Here is a 16851-nt window from a genome sequence, read left to right on the forward strand (position 1 = left end):
CTATCACCGTCTAGTAGCGAAAGTGTGACCCAGTCTCCAGTTAGGTAGTGTTGTTTGATGTTAAGGATTGAATTGGCATTCTAATTTCTCAAAGAAAAATTGAATGCCAACCTACAGATATCAATATTGTCTAAATTGAAGAGAAGAAGAGTTGGTCAACGTTTCAAAGTTCTATCTATTTCAATCCAATCTTAGACACCAAACAAAATCCTTGAATCGAGCTTGAACGAGATCATATTTAATTTGTTTTAGTTTCATTTGAAGGCATGAGGTGACTATAGTTGGTTGAATAAAATAACAAACGAGCAGAGGAAGAAAGAGTTGTTGTAAACAGCCTATCCATAAACTCCTATCCTACGAATCACACCCAAATAGAGTTGTTGTAAACAGCCTATCCACATACTCTTACGAATCACACCCAAATTTCACATGCGCACAAACACATCTCAATCGGTTAAGCTTTCTTTCAAATATATTAGCAAACAATATACAATAACGTGACAAATTACACCTTGTTAAGAGAACATCAATGCACAATACAATGAGTCCTAAACATTTTTATTTCTACAAAAGACAATTAAATGAATACAATTCCGTCCTACGAAGCAATTTAATGCAATTTACTACTCCTATCACGGGCTCTCGGGAAGCACCGGGCTTGTCTCCAGCATTTTTGTAGCATCTTCATCCATAGAGATCTTAGTCCAACCAGAATTTCTCATGGAGAAAATCTTGGCACGGTCAAACCCATTTCCTCTAAAGCCCGTTATCTTTGATGACACCATAGGCATCACAAGGACCGCAGATGCATTAATAGAATCCTCTCCAAATCCCAGTGCCAATGCACAAGCAGTCTGCAAAAGGATCCAAGTTCAGAGAATTAAAAGTCAATACCAGGATTCTATCTCAGTAAGTTCAACAAGCCAGTTTAGATCACCTTTGCCTTCACTATTGCATCTGAAATCTTCACCAGGATTCCTTGCACAAATGATTTCGCATCTCTAGTTTGTACGTCTTCAGATGAAACAGCTAACCTGGAAAACTTACACAGGTGTCAAACAGTGGTGAAATTGACAAACAAACAGAATACTCATCCAGCTCAAATGTGAAAGCATATGCTACAACATTTTTCTTAATTAAAACAATGTCATTCCACTCCAGCATTGCTATCAATATGCTACAACATTGAAATCATAAAGTTGCATAAAAGAATGTATTGTACCTGCCCACGTCTTTTGAAATGCTTGAAGACACCACAGAAACTAAAGATGGATTATCTTTGACTTCAGCACCTGAAATTTAAAAAGTTCACGTCTTGATATTCTGCCTACTTAAAATTTTAAAATATCAATCAAATACCTTTGGAATCATCAGGTGCCAGCAAAGTAATGCCTACGAACACGGAAATCATTCCCAGTATGAACATTGTTGTCCTTAGTGCATCCAATACCTGTTTTGAGCACAACAAATAAGCTTTCCACATGACCTCAGATTTTTTTTTTTTTGGGGGGGGGGGAGGGGAGGGGTTTGGTGGGGAGAGAGAGAACCTGGTATTCTTGAAAATATACAAATCCTGTACAAATGGAAAAGAATGTCCAAGCAATTTGAAACATAGGAACAATAAGAATTGCATCGAAAAAGGATAATCCTTCATTCAACCGAGCCATCTGCAGAAGTAGACGCAGAAAGGTATTAATATATAAAAGCTAAATAAAGCACCATAGCATGCCATTGCAGAAATTTGTAAACCAAGTAATCTAAATTTAATTCTGCAATAACTGATACCCAAAATCCAGCTGTACTTAGAAATAAAAGGAGCATGGAGTATGTGAACCAGCTATGTAACTGATAACTACTAGACAAGGCCAAACGTAGCAGGTTAGATCTGCCAAGAAAAAACAGAGGAATTAGAAACAGAAGGGAATTGCATGATTGCACCACTTGCGTTACACAAAGAAAACTCTCTTGGAAAGCTAACTTACAGAGATTTTGCAAACAGCACTGAGAATGATCCAACAGCACCTGAAACTATAGCATAGGAAAAAGGAAGCAGCATATGCCAGTAGGGTCTCAGATCCTGGCCAGAAACAGCATGCAGAAGTTCTCCTCTCCTGTATATCCAGAAACTGATGTAAAAGAAATTTGTTGGAGCCAACCAATAAGACGGAAGAATTCATCATTTAATTCTCACCTGTAAATGGAGTGATGCAAGGCAACAACTAAAACCAAAATCATACAGTAAAAAAGGAATGCAATATTGCTGTATTTCTCGGCCAGCTGCTCAGGTGTGTATACTGTAACAAAAAAAATTAAACCATAGATGAAGTCCATTACTTTTGCTTTTGTGGAGAAGGTCTTTTGCGCAACCGTTGTATACTATGGCCCTCTCACAATAACCAGTCATGTGACCAGCACACATGGGGTTCGATGTGATAAGGCTGTTGTATACAATGTTTGCAGGGAAGAGTGTTGAACTTGTGTATGTGTGTTTTTAGGGGGTGGGGGGAAGAGATGCGTTTGGGATGGTTACTTCTTGCCACAGGTAAGAGTAATACAGGAGAACAATTGATCATCTATTCAGGGATTGGCACAAAACAAACACTAAATGAAACTGCAAGACATAATGACTTGAAAATGAATCATGTACCAGGTGACTGGTGGTTGCCAAAAGCAACGAGAAAAATATTCCCAAGAACGATAAAGGCTGTGGCAACCATTACCCTGCAAAAGACAGCAGTTTTAATACATAGAGATGTACTTAGAAATATGTGTAAAATGGATGTCCAGACAGCATTACGGTTATGAAAATTTATTCTCACTTCAGATTATAACGTACTTAACAGTCACCATTTTGTTTAACACAAAGTAAGCAAAGGCAATGTTGGATACAAACTGAACAGAACCCAGTGCCGCAAGAAGTGACTGCACAGAAGGATACAAGAAAACAAAACTAATTAGAAATAACAAACTCATACAGATATGTGTTGAAGCATGTTGCAGATGTTGAAATCTGAGTATTTATAAGTACTAATCCTACTTTGTGGATTCAAATAACAAGGCTAACAAAATATAGTTTATACTGACCTGAGCAGCATATCCGAAGGATACGAAATTTAGGCAATTACCAAGAGCGAAAAATAAAAAGCCTGTATATGAGGAAAGCTATATTATTTTAAGTCCTGTGTCGTAATCCACCGTACAAACTAGAATGTCCAAAACCGTTAGAACAGATGAAGCACTGAGAGAGAGAACTGTACCAATTCTCCATGTCTGATATTGTATAATAGGCTTCAAAGGAAGCTTTCCATTTCCTCCATCACTTTCTAGTATTGAATGTCTCTCTCTCTGCCAAAACAGAAATAAACATTCTGACACTTGCATCATGGTATAAATACATTTACCAGCATTGAATTGCTGCAGAAGGAACACAGGTGGCTGAAATTTGCATTTTCAGACTAGACAGCATACAAGAATTGGAAACGCATGAACTGTAGAAGTTTTCGCATACATCAAATGAAAACTTTGAAACGTAAAGATCTAACTAATGAGGATTTAGCGTGCATCGAAGAAGGAAAGGTGTGGTTTGTATTGTTGCTTTGCAAGCCGCATGTTGATGTTCAAGCAATAATGTGCGGTAACAATTAGAGTAGAAGTGCTAAAAAGAGGAGAAAGCATACACACCCTACTAAATGTACAAAAACTAGTGGAACAGATAGAAAACTAACGGGAAAGTCATCACAATAACAAGTGGAAGGTTATAAATTTGCCTAAAGATTGTTATACACAATCACAATTCATAATGGTTCGACAAGAAGAAGCCAATGAGCAAATACACACAAGACAGCCACCCAAAGTAATAGAGTACGAAGAATAAACCTCGTTATGCCCCAATTTGAGAACGTTAGTTCCAAAGTTGATGGCAATGCTGCCAAAAAGGTTAATGAAAGCTCCAACGACCCACTCCCCCATGGATTAGAAAGAGATTTGAAGCCGTGGCTGCATGCAGTTGAGATGTCAAGTTGCGAACCAATATTACTTACTGAACCTGGCACAAGTAGAATACAATCACATATAGAGCGCGATTAGCAAGAGAAACGCTTGAGGAATTCCCAATGTCTCGCAGCTGGGTGTTTGAAATATGAATACAATCAATCAATTAATCAATCGTATTTCACAATTACAGACAATCTGACAGATGTAATTCTATATGATATGATACAAAAGTGAAAAAAATAACTTGTATCATGTAAGGAGGTAGGGAGCCGTGGCGGAATGTTGATTACAACGTCAAACAAAGCACAATCACATCTCATCAATAATCAATCAATCCCGGTTTGGCGGTTTCTGGTTTCGGATGAAATAAAAATAATTAATAATGATTATCATTTCGATTCGATAGATCAGGAATCACAATATGAAATCATAAATACATTTAACAAACAAATAAATAAACAAACAAATAAGAAGAAAGTTATAGAAAGAAACTAACATTTGGAGCTACGGAGCTTAATTTACCTCTCTCTCTCTCGGACAAGTTGGAATTTCGATCGAGGCGGATCCAAATTGTGAAGGTAAGGGTTTTCTTTTCTTCCTAGTGTCTGTTTAATCTGAGTGTTGTTTCCGTTTGGGTGGGTGGGGAATAATTCCGATTCCCGAAGAGAGAAGGAGAAAATAACTGTAATCCAGAACAGAATCCCAGATACGATGCGATGCGAGATCAATCGATCGATGTGAGAAATTTGAGACTGAGGAGGAAGGATTAGGGAAGAATGAATGCCAGAAACAAGAACAAAGAAAGAAGAGTTCGGGCAAAGGCAAAGAAGAGTTTTCCTCGTCTCTTTTTCTTTTAATAAAAGAAAGAAAAGAACTTACTTCCTGCGCTTATTTATGTTTATGTAAATGTAAATGTTATGTATGCAACACGAGGGAGAAGAAGACAGAAAAGAAAGAGTTGTCCGGTCAATGGCCTAAGGCGTGATGCTTCAACGCACGAAATGGCGGCCGTACTCTTCAACTGTAGGCAAACAGTCACCTACGCTAACCCGCATGACAAAACAACTATAACTGCTATCATCTGACCGTCCATCTCTGGTTTTCTTGTTTTATTTTATTTTTGCTTGGGAAGGAGTGGGCTCCACTAAACTGTCATTGAAGTGGTTAATCTTGGGCTCTAAACTGCCAGCAACTTTTTAAACAAACAGGGGGGTTGGAGTGTTTGTTTGATATCATTTGGTTGGACTTTTCAACTACATATTAGGCTATTACTACTACTTGCGCTAAATTTAAGGGGAACTTTAGGGTGCGTCTGGTACGCAGACGGGACGGGACGAAGGTGTAATTTTTGAAAAAGACATGGGGTATATTTGTCTTAAAATGGTAAAACATTATGTTCCACATACGTGGAACAAACCCGTTCCAAGGGGGGGAGGTGGAACGCAAAAACACCCAAAATCTCTACCGTGGAACAGCTCGTTCCACCCATTTTTGGCGCACCAAACGCGGGATGGAACGCCTCGTCCCGTTCCGTCCCGTCCCGTCCCACGTACCAAACGCACCCTTAATGAAAAGCATCCGGTACTGTTCACTTTAACGAAAAATCACATTTTTACACTAAAAAGTCAATCTTGGTACTATTCACTTTACCCTTTATTTTGTCCTTATCATTAAAACTCAAAGTTTTCAAGCCCTTTTCATTAGTTTTCCTAAATTTTTTAAACCCAGAAAAATAAGTATTCAAATTAATTCAACTAAATTCCAACTAAATAGTATCATCCATCCAGCCCTCATCACACATGTAGAATTATAACCAACATTTTAATGTTATAATAATTATAATCAAAAGTTTATGTAAAAGTACTAATATATTCTTAATGCTAGGGTTTCTCATAACAACCAAAACCCAAATTATAATATTGCATATTTGAATATAGATGGAGATTTAAACTCCTTCAAATGTCTACGATCTTTAACCATACATTTAAATATCTGCAACTTTTAAACCAGAATGAAAGCATGAATTAAAACAGCTTCCGTGGAAAACGTAAAAAAAAAATCAAAGACCTTGGAAGATTAAAATATAGAGAGAAGGGAGAGTAAGGTACCACTGATTTTGTGAAAATGGGAGCTTTGAAAGCGTAGCCTTTCCGGAAAATGAGTGAAACATAAATTAAGACCAAATAAATATACCACGGAAAATCCTTCAGGGCCAGTGTTAAGTGAAACATTTTTTTTCGAGCATAACTCTCAATGTGATGAGGAGGGAAATCGTCCTCCACCCGTGGTCCTTGCCTCCCCGCTGCTTATGGTGTCACATCCCGGCCCGGGGTGGATCACTTCCCGGGCCTGCTCCACCACCGTAGCAAGATATTGTCCGCTTTGGGCCTTGATCACGCCCTCACGATTTTGTTTATGGGAACTCACGAGCAACTTCCTAGTGGGTCACCCATCTTGGAAGTGTTATGGCCCCCTTTCAACACTTGTTCCTTTAATTCGTCGCATTCTGGATCATGTCTACAAAGATAGGTCTAACCTGAAAATGTGCTAGCCAAGCTCCGTGCTCACCTGGTTCCAAATTAACACCAATTTCCCGAAGAAAAAATAGTAACGAAACGTGTACAGTTTGAAGTGATGCAAGTTGCTCGTGATGTTTCCGACTAAGAGTATCAGCCACGGCATTAGCATGCCCAGGATGGTACTCGATCGAACAGTCATAATCACTAATAAGCTCCATCCACCTTCTCTGTCTCAAATTCAGCTCCTTCTTGGTGAACACATACTTAAAACTCTTATGATCCGTAAAAACATGACATTTCTCCATACAAGTAGTGCCTCCAATTCTTCAAAGCGAAAATCACTGCTCCTAACTCCATATCATGAGTGGGATAATTTCTTTCATGGGTTTTGAGTTGTCTGGAAGCGTAGGCAATAACTTTTCCATGCTGCATCAGTACACACCCAAAACCTGATAGAGAAGCATCAGTATACAGCTCAAATTCACCATTGTCATATGGAAGAGCGAAAACAGGGGCCTAAGTGAGGCGTCGCTTAAGCTCCTGAAAACTTTGTTCACAATTTTCATCCCACACGAATTGAACACCTTTACGAGTCAATTTAGTAAGAGGCAGAGCAATTGCAGAAAAATTATGAATAAACCTTCGATAATACCCTGCCAAAACCAGAAAACTTCTCACTTCGGTGACACTCTTCGGTTGTTCCCAGTTAGACACTGCTGACACCTTTTGGGGATCCACACTGATTCCTTCAGCATAAACTATGTACCCAAGAAAACCAACCTGAGTTAACCAAAACTGGCACTTACTAAACTTGACATAAAGCTGGTTATCCCTCAATCGTTCCAGCACTAATCTCAAATGCTTCTTGTGCTCATTAACACTTCTAGAATAAATTAGAATGTCATCAATGAACACAATCACAAACTGATCCAGATACGGTCTAAAGACTATGTTCATCAAATCCATGGATGTTGCAGGTGCATTTGTCAATCCGAAAGGCATGACACGAAATTCATAATGCCCATACCTCGTACAAAAAGCAGTTTTCGGGACATCATCCTCGCGAATCCTCAACTGACGGTAACCCGATAGAAGATCAATTTTGGAAAATACCTGAGCACCTTTCAATTGATCAAACAAATCATCGATCTAAGGCAAAGGGTAACGATTCTTCACCGTCACCTGATTCAGTTGCCTATAATCGATACAGAGTCTCATTGATCCATCATTCTTTCTAACAGAAAGAACAGAAGCTCCTCACGGGGATGTACTCGGTTGGATGTAACCTTTGTCTACCAATTATTGGAGTTGGATCTTCAATTCTCTCAACTCTGCTGGTGTCATTCGATAAGGTGCCAAGGAAATAGGATTGGTACCTGGGAGTAAATCGATAGTGAACTCAAATTCCCTCGCAGGTGGCAACCCCGGTAAATCATCAGGAAACACATCGATGAAGTCCTTACAACTGGCACCTCTTCCCGTAGCCAGAGATTACCAACTTCTGGCCCAATGCATGCTCTGTGTCCCTCAGCCCGTAGCTAGGGATTATTTCTCCCGGCCTATCTGCCAACACCAGATCCTCTCCCCAGGCGGCATAGTGTCCACTAGGTACGTATAAATCGTTACGTCTCTCATAAATAACCAATTCATAGTATAAAGTCATACATCTTATATACTATAAAAAGGGGTTTCTAAAACATGTTCTAGCATCTTATCGTCATCCATCAGATAGTCTACCAGTTCATGGTTTTTATAAAAAATATGATATTTTAAAATATAGATCAACATAGGCCAACAATTAATTCCACACCAAAAACGAGACAAAAATCAACATATTCAATAAACATGCTTAATATAAAATCAAATCATAAACTCGTAAGACATGCTATTCATTTATGAAATTGAACTATAAAAATCATGTAATTTTTAGAAAGGGTCCACTCACCTTTGTTTTGCGCCCCCATTCAAGTCTTAGAAACGAGGACTATGACACAACGTACGAGGCATTCCCCTACCAGTAGCAATCTATCACTCACTTGTGTGATATTCTGTAATGATCTTTCCTTTGTGAATTTTGTTTTAGAAAGTATTTTGTGCACTCTAAACACTTCTTAAAATTTTGTTTATTACTTCTAGATTCTAATGTGTATTCATGAATATTTCCTCCTAATCATTACTCTTGTAATCAATAAATGGCTTTCGTCACCCTCAGGTGTCGGCCAGCACGTGCCTATCCGGGTATTCAAAGAATATCAGGGTCGGGACGTGTCATATGGAGTCAAATTTTGTTTGCCCACCAAAATCTCTAATTCTCGCAAAGGCATAGAAAGGATATGGCAAAAATGTTGCTAGTTTTGCTTTTTGATTCATGCTTTCATTGTGTAGAAATTTGGAAGGTTGCAATTCAAAAGTCGTAGAGAATAATGAAAACAAAAAAGCGATAGAGATTAATTCCTCATTATAAGGTTATTTAAAGGTTTTGTTTTGGTTGTTGTGAGATACCCTAATATTTAAGGAATATTAGTACTTTTACGTCAAATTTTGGTTATAATTATCATAAAATTAAAACAGTGATTATAACTCTATACTGGGTCTAAAATTTGGTTATATGTCCAAATTTCCCATCGGGATGTTTGGCCACAATGACCGGACTCCGCCCTCTCTTCCTTGAATGGCGTCGACTCCACCCCTGTAATTGGCTTGGGTCACATGCGACAACGTCTCCTCCTCCTCCTTCCTGGTCGTCCGCTCCCTCGACTTCCCCAACGCCAACCTCGCACCAACCTTTTCCCAACAGCGCGAGAGTTTGAGAGGGAGGTGAGGATTCTTGTTGGAGCTCCACCATGGACAGACAGGTTGAAAGGGAAGAAAGGGAAAACTTCGAGAATGAGGTGAGGACTCTATGTGTTTATATCATACTTAGGGCCTTCGTATTTAGACCTCGTATAAATACTCGGAGGACTTCAATGTAATTATGTGATAAAGGAATTGGCAAATATGTAATAAGTGATGAGTCCTTATTCTATAAATGACCTATCACCCTCACAATTGGGGAGGCCTCATTCTCACCCTCAGAGGCCAATACCTAGGCCCTCTTACCCCCTCTCAAAGCTCTCACTCTCAGAGCTCTCACTCTCAGAGCTCTCTCTCCCTCAGATAAATACATAATCAGTGTAGACGTAGCCCAAACCTTGGGGTGAACCACGATACATCTTGTGTTATTTACATTTCTTACAGATTCACGATCGGATCTACGTTATTCCAAGACCTCCGGTTTTGTGCATCAACATTTGGCGCCGTCTGTGGGAATCGATACGAAAAATCATGTCGGTTCTCTTTCATTTTTCCATCTCACCACCATGAATCTGCAAAAACCCAGAACCTCTTTAGGCTTTTCCAGAAAACCCCCACAAACACAAAGCCACCATGTTGATAGGAGCATATTTATGCAACTGAGTTAGCTTGTTCTCATGCATTTATGTTGTTATTTCTTAGTTAATTATGTATTTTAAGCTATTTTAGTGTGTTTGTAGGTCCATAGGCCTTATGAAGCAATAAGATGCATTTTGGTGCATTTCGGAGCAGTTTTGGGCTTGGAATGAATAGCACATGCATGGAGCAAGGTGGATGGATGAAATTGAAGACTAAAGGGGCTAGGAATGTGTTAAAGAGAAAGAAGAATTAATGTAAAAAGGACAAAGAGCTCAGCCACAAAGGGGTGTCGCTTCACCATTCACCTTTCCATCATTGCCGTGCACCACCATTACGCTCCCTTTGGATTCCTATGCCGTGCATCATCATCCATGTTCCCTCCATTGACTCATTTGTTGCATCATTCCACCTCCATTTCCTTTCTCTACCATGTGCACAATCATTCATGTTCCCTAGCTGCAACATCACTCCATTTTACCCCCATGCTTTGCATCATCACTTCACTTTCACCTTTGAATCATTTCAAACACTACTCATTGCACTCAATTGCTACACCATTCTTTGTTCCCTCCATCATTTCAGATTTCATGCATCATTGCACTCAATTGCTACACCACTCCATGTTCCCCTCCATTGCCATACACTTCCTCTATAAAAGGAAGTGTATGTAATATAAATTTAGTTCATACTTTGCTTGATCATTCATCCCCATTTCAATACAACCTTCATCTAAACACATCTATTCATCTTTACATCCATTCCTCCATATAAACAAACCTTCAAACACTCACCAACACCTTGTGTCGTAGCAAATGAAGGGAAGGAAAGTGCTTGGACGTGCTTGCTGTCCAACTCTGATCGTTGGAGCGTTTAGGTGTTTTCTTTCTTTTATTTCTAATGTTTAAATTCATTTCTTTTCGTTTTGTTGTAAATATGAGTGGCTAAACCCCTCTTGGCTAGGGGTGATTTCAAATCCATGATTATGTGTGCAATATAATTTGATAAATTCCAGTTATGAACTATTGAATCGTGAATGCAATTGGCTTAACTATTTGATTGATAACTTATTTGTATTTGTTAATTAAGGGTCGACACTTAATTGGCATGCATAAATCCGTTGCTAGAATATAAGGAAGTTTCGGTGGGGAGACCGTAGACTGCACTGAAAGCATAACTGCGGGAAGAAGGAAACAAAGCTCCTAGCTATAGAGTTATGCTCCTAGCATTACATAGACTTAATCGTTACAAACTTATATTCACATGTAGTGAAGGTCGCTTATAAACGATCGCGTTAAGTTCAATTCCTAGCATGAGTGACATGATGTCATAGTTGCAAATGTTTTGTCAATGCTTATAATTGTCATTAAACGTAATGATCTTTGATTGTGTCTCTATTATGATGTCATGTAGGGAACTTTAGAAGAATGTTTTGGGTTGTCGAATGATGTCATCCAATCCACTAAAACAAGGAAAATCTGAGAGTTAACTAGTAATGTCACAGTTAATTTGGAGCATTGTCGTTCATAATTCAATGAAGTAGTAACTGGAAATCAAGTAATTTGCATACATGTCATGTGTGGAGAAAAAGCTTTTAGCTATCCCATCCGTCATCTTATTTCTCACATTCGTTTTACAATCCGTCTAGTTTTTCATACTTGTTTGTTTGTTTCAACTTCATCCAAATCAAAACCCCCCTTTAGTTTCTTATTTCAAAGTGTTTCAAACCTGTTTTAGTTTGTATTTTTAAGTGTTTTGATTCAAGTAAAAGTCAATTTTCATCCAAAGTCATTCCTAGTGTCTAGTTTAAGTTTATTTAGTTGTTTTAAGCTGTTTTGAGTATTTTAAGTTGGCTTTGAGTCTTGCGAGTCTTGTTAAGTGTTTTTAAGTTTAGTCTTATGTTTTTAAGTTAGTTTAGAGGTTATTAGCAAGCCCTCCTAATCCCCGGTCCAGAACGATCCCTACTTATACTTGTACTACAATTGTCAAAAGAGGGTTAAATTTGTGTGTTAAGAAAATTTTCGCATCACATGTCCATATCCTCTCTATTTCTCTACGGCTTTCTCTATCTTTGGCTAGGCCATGAAAGCGCTCTCCCTTTCTCTCCATTGGTGCCAAAAAGAAAGAGTTATTCTCCTCCTTCTTCTCTGCTTCACTCTCATAACATGAGCAGCAGCAGCAAAGTGGGCAACAATGCAGAGCACCGCCACCGGTTATGAATCCTAGCGGAGAAACAGCAGCATTGCCGCCTCCAACGTTACAACTGCCGCAGCCGTCTCAGGCCCAACGACCCTCTACATCCTGCGCCCAACACCAGGAAGAGCATTTCACGAGCCTTTTCCCTTCATGCCTCTGTGAACGCCTTGCTGTGTTGGAACCTTCAACAACCTCTTCTTCCTCTTCAACTTCTCGAAAGCCCCTTACTTCCTCTACCGCCGCAGCCGCGCTTAAGGCCATTTTCAAGCCCCCCATTGACTGTGGTAGGGCCTCCTTTTCCAATAAAAATCGACCCACCTCATTTTTCCCGGAGCTCCGACGAACCAAGTCTTTCTCTGCCTCTAAAAACGAGGGCTTCTCCAGCATGTTTTAGTCGCAGAGGAAATCCTGCGACGTTCGGAACACTCTGTGGACACTCTTTCACCAAGATGACGACCGAAATCCTAACGAGAATGAAGCACCGCCCACTGACATCGAGGTCGATACCCGAAATTTGGGTGGCTCTTCTTCCAACTTCCAGGGTCCGGTCTTCGAGGCCAAAGAGGAAGAGGAAGATAAAGCCGAAGAGGACGAGAACCAGTTTAGTGGCGGCGTAGACTTCAGAATTGAAATTTGTGAGGATGCAATTGTCCCAAATGTAACAGAAGACAGAGTTCCTGAAATCTTAGAGGAGAATGAAGACTTTCAACCACCGTAGCCAGTGCCGGAGCAATTCGAAGAAGAGGAAGACTCTGGTCTTCATACTTGCTAAAGACGCCCTTCAAGGTATGTTTTTTGATTCGGAATCGAATGCAGTGCTGCACACGGAGATGGCAAAGAAGAATCTTTTTTAAAAGAGGAATTATTGCCAAAGCAAGTGGAACAGCTAAGAGCAGTGAAAATAGAATATTCCTAGAAATTAGCTCTGCTTTTGATTCTGGCATTTACTAGTGCGGCTCAGTATGATGAAGAAGGGAATAAGCTTTTTTATCCAAGACCTCACACTGTGTCACTCTTGGAGTTGGGAGCAGTTGGAGATGGGACCCAAGGTGGTGAAGGGGGACCCTGCCGACAGAAAAATTAGATAAGAGAGCACATGGGTCATGCGCTTTCTTACCCACCATGTGGAGGCAAAATCTAGTCTGGTTGGCAATGAGCCTTGAAAAGAGGGAAAGTCTTGCTAACAAAAAAATCAGAGAATGAGCGGGGAGAGCACATGGGAAACAAAAACAAAAGCAACAAAAGTGCAGAGGAAAGGCAAAAGCAATCAAGTGCGCTGCGGGAAACAAAAGCAAAAGCAAGGAATAAACACCCCACCAGAATGATGTGGTTTACTTTCCTTATTTTTGTATGATGTAATTTATTTTTCTTATCTTTCGGAGACATATGTATAAACCCCATCAGAGGGTAAAAAAAAAAAAGGCAAAGCCCAAAATAAATGGGCTAGAATGTTGTGTATAGGGCAAAGGCCCATAAGCCCAAAATAGCTCTAACCAGAGGATCAAAAGTACGTCCAGTACTCCAAAATTATTCGTCAACCCGCCGCTATTATCACCAACCAGGTAACCAAAAGTACGCCCAGTACTCCAAAATTATTCGGCAACCTGCCGCTATTACCACCAACCAGGTGATGAAATGTACAACCCGTACTCTAATATCATTTGGCAACTAGCCATTCATGCCACCAACCAGGTGATGAAATTTACAACCCGTACTCTCCTTCATGTCACCAACCAAGTGATCAAAAGTATGCCCAGTACTTCAAATCATACATGAGCACTACTCATGTCAATCATACATAAACATTCATAAGCATCATTCATATCAATCAAACATAAACATTCATGAGCATCACTCATGTCAACATTCATGAGCATCACTCATGACAACATCCATGAGCATCACTAATGACAACATCCATGAGCATCACTAATGACAACATCCATGAGCATCACTCATGTCAATCAACATAAACATTCATGAGCATCACCTATGTCAATCAGCTTCAAAAGCTTCGTTTACAAAGCTCTAGCTTCAAAAGCTTCATTTACAAAAAGCTTCAGCTTCGAAATCTTCATTTACAAAGCTCTAGCTTCAAAGCTTCAGTGCAGGGTATACAAATACCGCCTCCGAACAACCGCCACTTCGGCCTATACATGGATTCAATTTGAAGTCTCTAGCCAACAGACTCTATTGACCGAAGACTTGGGGGACTACATTATATACCATATATTGGGCCTCAACTGGGCCTCATGAAAAATACTTGGGGGACTTAGCCCATTATTTATGTATTAAGGAGCGAGCCCTTAAAAGGGACTCCCTCACTTTCATTAGAGAGCACCCATTATTCATGTACTGAGGAGCGAGCCCTTATTTTATAAAAGGGACTCCCTCACATTCATTAGAGAGCTACGCTGCCAGCTGAGCAACCACCTCGCCGCAAGCATCACTCCTAGCCCATCACTTATGTACTGAAGAGCGAGCCCTTATTTTATAAAAGGGACTCTCTCACCTTCATTAGAGAGTTACGTCGCCAGCTGAGCAACCGCCTCGCTGCAAGCATCATTCCTAGCCCATCACTTATGTACTGAGGAGCGAGCCCTTATTTTATTAAAGGGACTCCCTCACCTTCATTAGAGAGTAACGCCGCCAGCTGAGCAACCGCATCGCCGTGAGCATCATTCCTAGCCCATCACTTATGTACTGAAGAGCGAGCCCTTATTTTATAAAAGGGACTCCCTCACCTTCATTAGAGAGCAACGTCGCCAGCTGAGCAACCGCCTCGCCGCGAGCATCACTCCTAACCCATCACTTATGTATTGAGAAGCGAGCCCTTATTCTATAAAAGGGACTCCCTCACCACTATTAGAGAGCATCACTGCCTACTGAGCAACCGCCTCGCCGCGAGCATCAACTCTAGCCCATCTTTCATGTATTGAGGAGCAATCCCTTATTCTATAAAATGGACTCCCTCACCTTCAACGCCACAAGCCGAGCCAACCAAGGCAACATAAGCCACGAGCCTCGCAGCATGTGCTACTTATAGTTTAGCATCATTTCAGATTGGGCACCGCCTCATGTCGAGTATCAATGCCAGATGCCATCTAGTTACTTCGGCCCACACATGGACTGAATTTCAAGTCTCCAGCCAAAAGACTCTCTTGACTGAAGACTTGAGGGACTACTGTTTATACCATACTTAGGGCATTCGTATTTAGACCTCGTATAAATACTCGGAGGACTTAAATGTAATTATGTGATAAAGGAATGGGCAAATATGTAATAAGTGAGGAGTCATTATTCTATAAAAGGACCTCTCACCCTCACAATTGAGGAGGCTTCATTCTCACCCTCAGAGGCCAATTCCTAGGCCCTCTTACCCCCTCTCAAAGCTCTCACTCTCAGAGCTTCTCTCCCTCAGATAAATACATAATCAGTGTAGACGTAGCCCAAACCTTAGGGTGAACCACGATACATCTTGTGTTATTTACATTTTTTGCAGATTCACGATTGGATTTACGTTGTTCCAAGACCTCCGGTTTGCATCAACACTATGCAAAAACAAAACCCAAAATTTTCCAAAATATCAAATTAATCATTCTTCTCGGGCTTACGTAAGCCCGGTCGAATTTCCCCTTTCCAAGGCGTTTTTAATTTCAATAGTCGGGCAGCAAGCGATGGTCCTAGCCCAACAGCAACCCTTTTCTCATCCTTTCTAGGACCATTCCGCAGTGCCTGAGAAGGTCGAGAAACTTTAATTGCGAAGTTTGTTCTTGATTAGTCATACACGGAGGGAGAGAACAGTCCAATTGCCCTAGATTAAGTCTCATCTCCTATCCCAAGGGGCTTCACACTCTGGAAGTTCCTTCTACTTGACCAGCTTATTCTTATTTGATGGACGTGTGCCCTATTGGAGCTGTCTTACTTCTTTAGTCATATTTTGATAAAATTTGAGACTCTATGTGTATTTAATACCCTTTTTGAATTTTCTTATCATATATAGTTCATAGATTTCATGTGTAGAAGATCATGTGGCATTAATGGAACTAACAATATGCAAATTTGAAGTGATGCACCTTTGTAATTGAAATGCGTCCAAGACATATATACCAATATGAAGGTCAACCTAATTCAATGATGCACGTGAACAAAAGGTTTGTAAAAAGAAATTAACCTACTCCTTGAGTAGAGATGTACGCTTTATACAGGTAGTGGGGTCATGTATACAAATGGGATGACTTTTTTTTTTAGTAATGAAAAAATTCCATTGCATCCAAATCAATCAAGATCTAAGTAGCTGTTCAATAAACTATTATGCTTCTCGCATGCAGTATCTGAGTCTTGCCTATTTAATGAATATGGATGAGGTATGTGTCTTCTCGATCCCCTTGACCAATCACAGATCCGCTCAAAAGCATCCCCTTTTATTATGATGATAGGGGCAGATGATAAGGCTACAACAGGCATAATCGATGGAACGCCTAGAAGTGGGCTGACTATCTTCCATAATATATATATATATATATATATATATATATATATATATATTTGTCATTTAATGAGATAGTAAAGTTCTAGACTCAAGCTAGCAAAAAGCAAGACTAAGGACGGGCATTACTGGTAATAAAAAATGAAATAGCACACTTCAAAGCTGGGAAAGGATTTCACCCTCCAATTTTTTGGGTATTACAGGAAGTTTGTAAGGAACTTTGGA

General features: G+C 40.0%; 1 protein-coding gene across 6 annotated transcripts; it reads right to left on the reverse strand.

Moving 5' to 3' along the window:
• Window positions 1-450: 450 nt before the first annotated feature.
• LOC103442068 (probable magnesium transporter NIPA8) lies at window positions 451-5022 on the reverse strand. 6 transcript variants are annotated; one of them, XM_070805199.1, is made up of 15 exons: window positions 4516-4814; window positions 4238-4344; window positions 3877-3996; window positions 3258-3345; window positions 3085-3146; window positions 2837-2922; window positions 2648-2721; window positions 2192-2294; window positions 1983-2111; window positions 1786-1885; window positions 1548-1667; window positions 1360-1450; window positions 1223-1292; window positions 938-1034; window positions 451-854 (listed from the first exon to the last, which is right to left on the reverse strand). In XM_070805199.1, the coding sequence occupies exons 3-15, from the start codon at window positions 3967-3969 to the stop codon at window positions 633-635; spliced, it is 1335 nt and encodes a 444-aa protein (XP_070661300.1). In that variant the 5' UTR covers window positions 3970-3996; window positions 4238-4344; window positions 4516-4814; the 3' UTR covers window positions 451-632. The 6 variants fall into 6 exon arrangements, with proteins under 6 accessions (XP_070661300.1, XP_070661297.1, XP_070661296.1 ...); XM_070805196.1 differs by having other exon boundaries at window positions 3877-4045; window positions 4516-4719; XM_070805195.1 differs by lacking the exon at window positions 4238-4344 and having other exon boundaries at window positions 3877-4045; window positions 4516-5022.
• Between the last annotated feature and the right edge of the window lie 11829 nt (window positions 5023-16851).

Source organism: Malus domestica, chromosome 09 (genome assembly GCF_042453785.1).
Source record: "Malus domestica chromosome 09, GDT2T_hap1".
Lineage (NCBI taxonomy): Eukaryota > Viridiplantae > Streptophyta > Magnoliopsida > Rosales > Rosaceae > Malus > Malus domestica.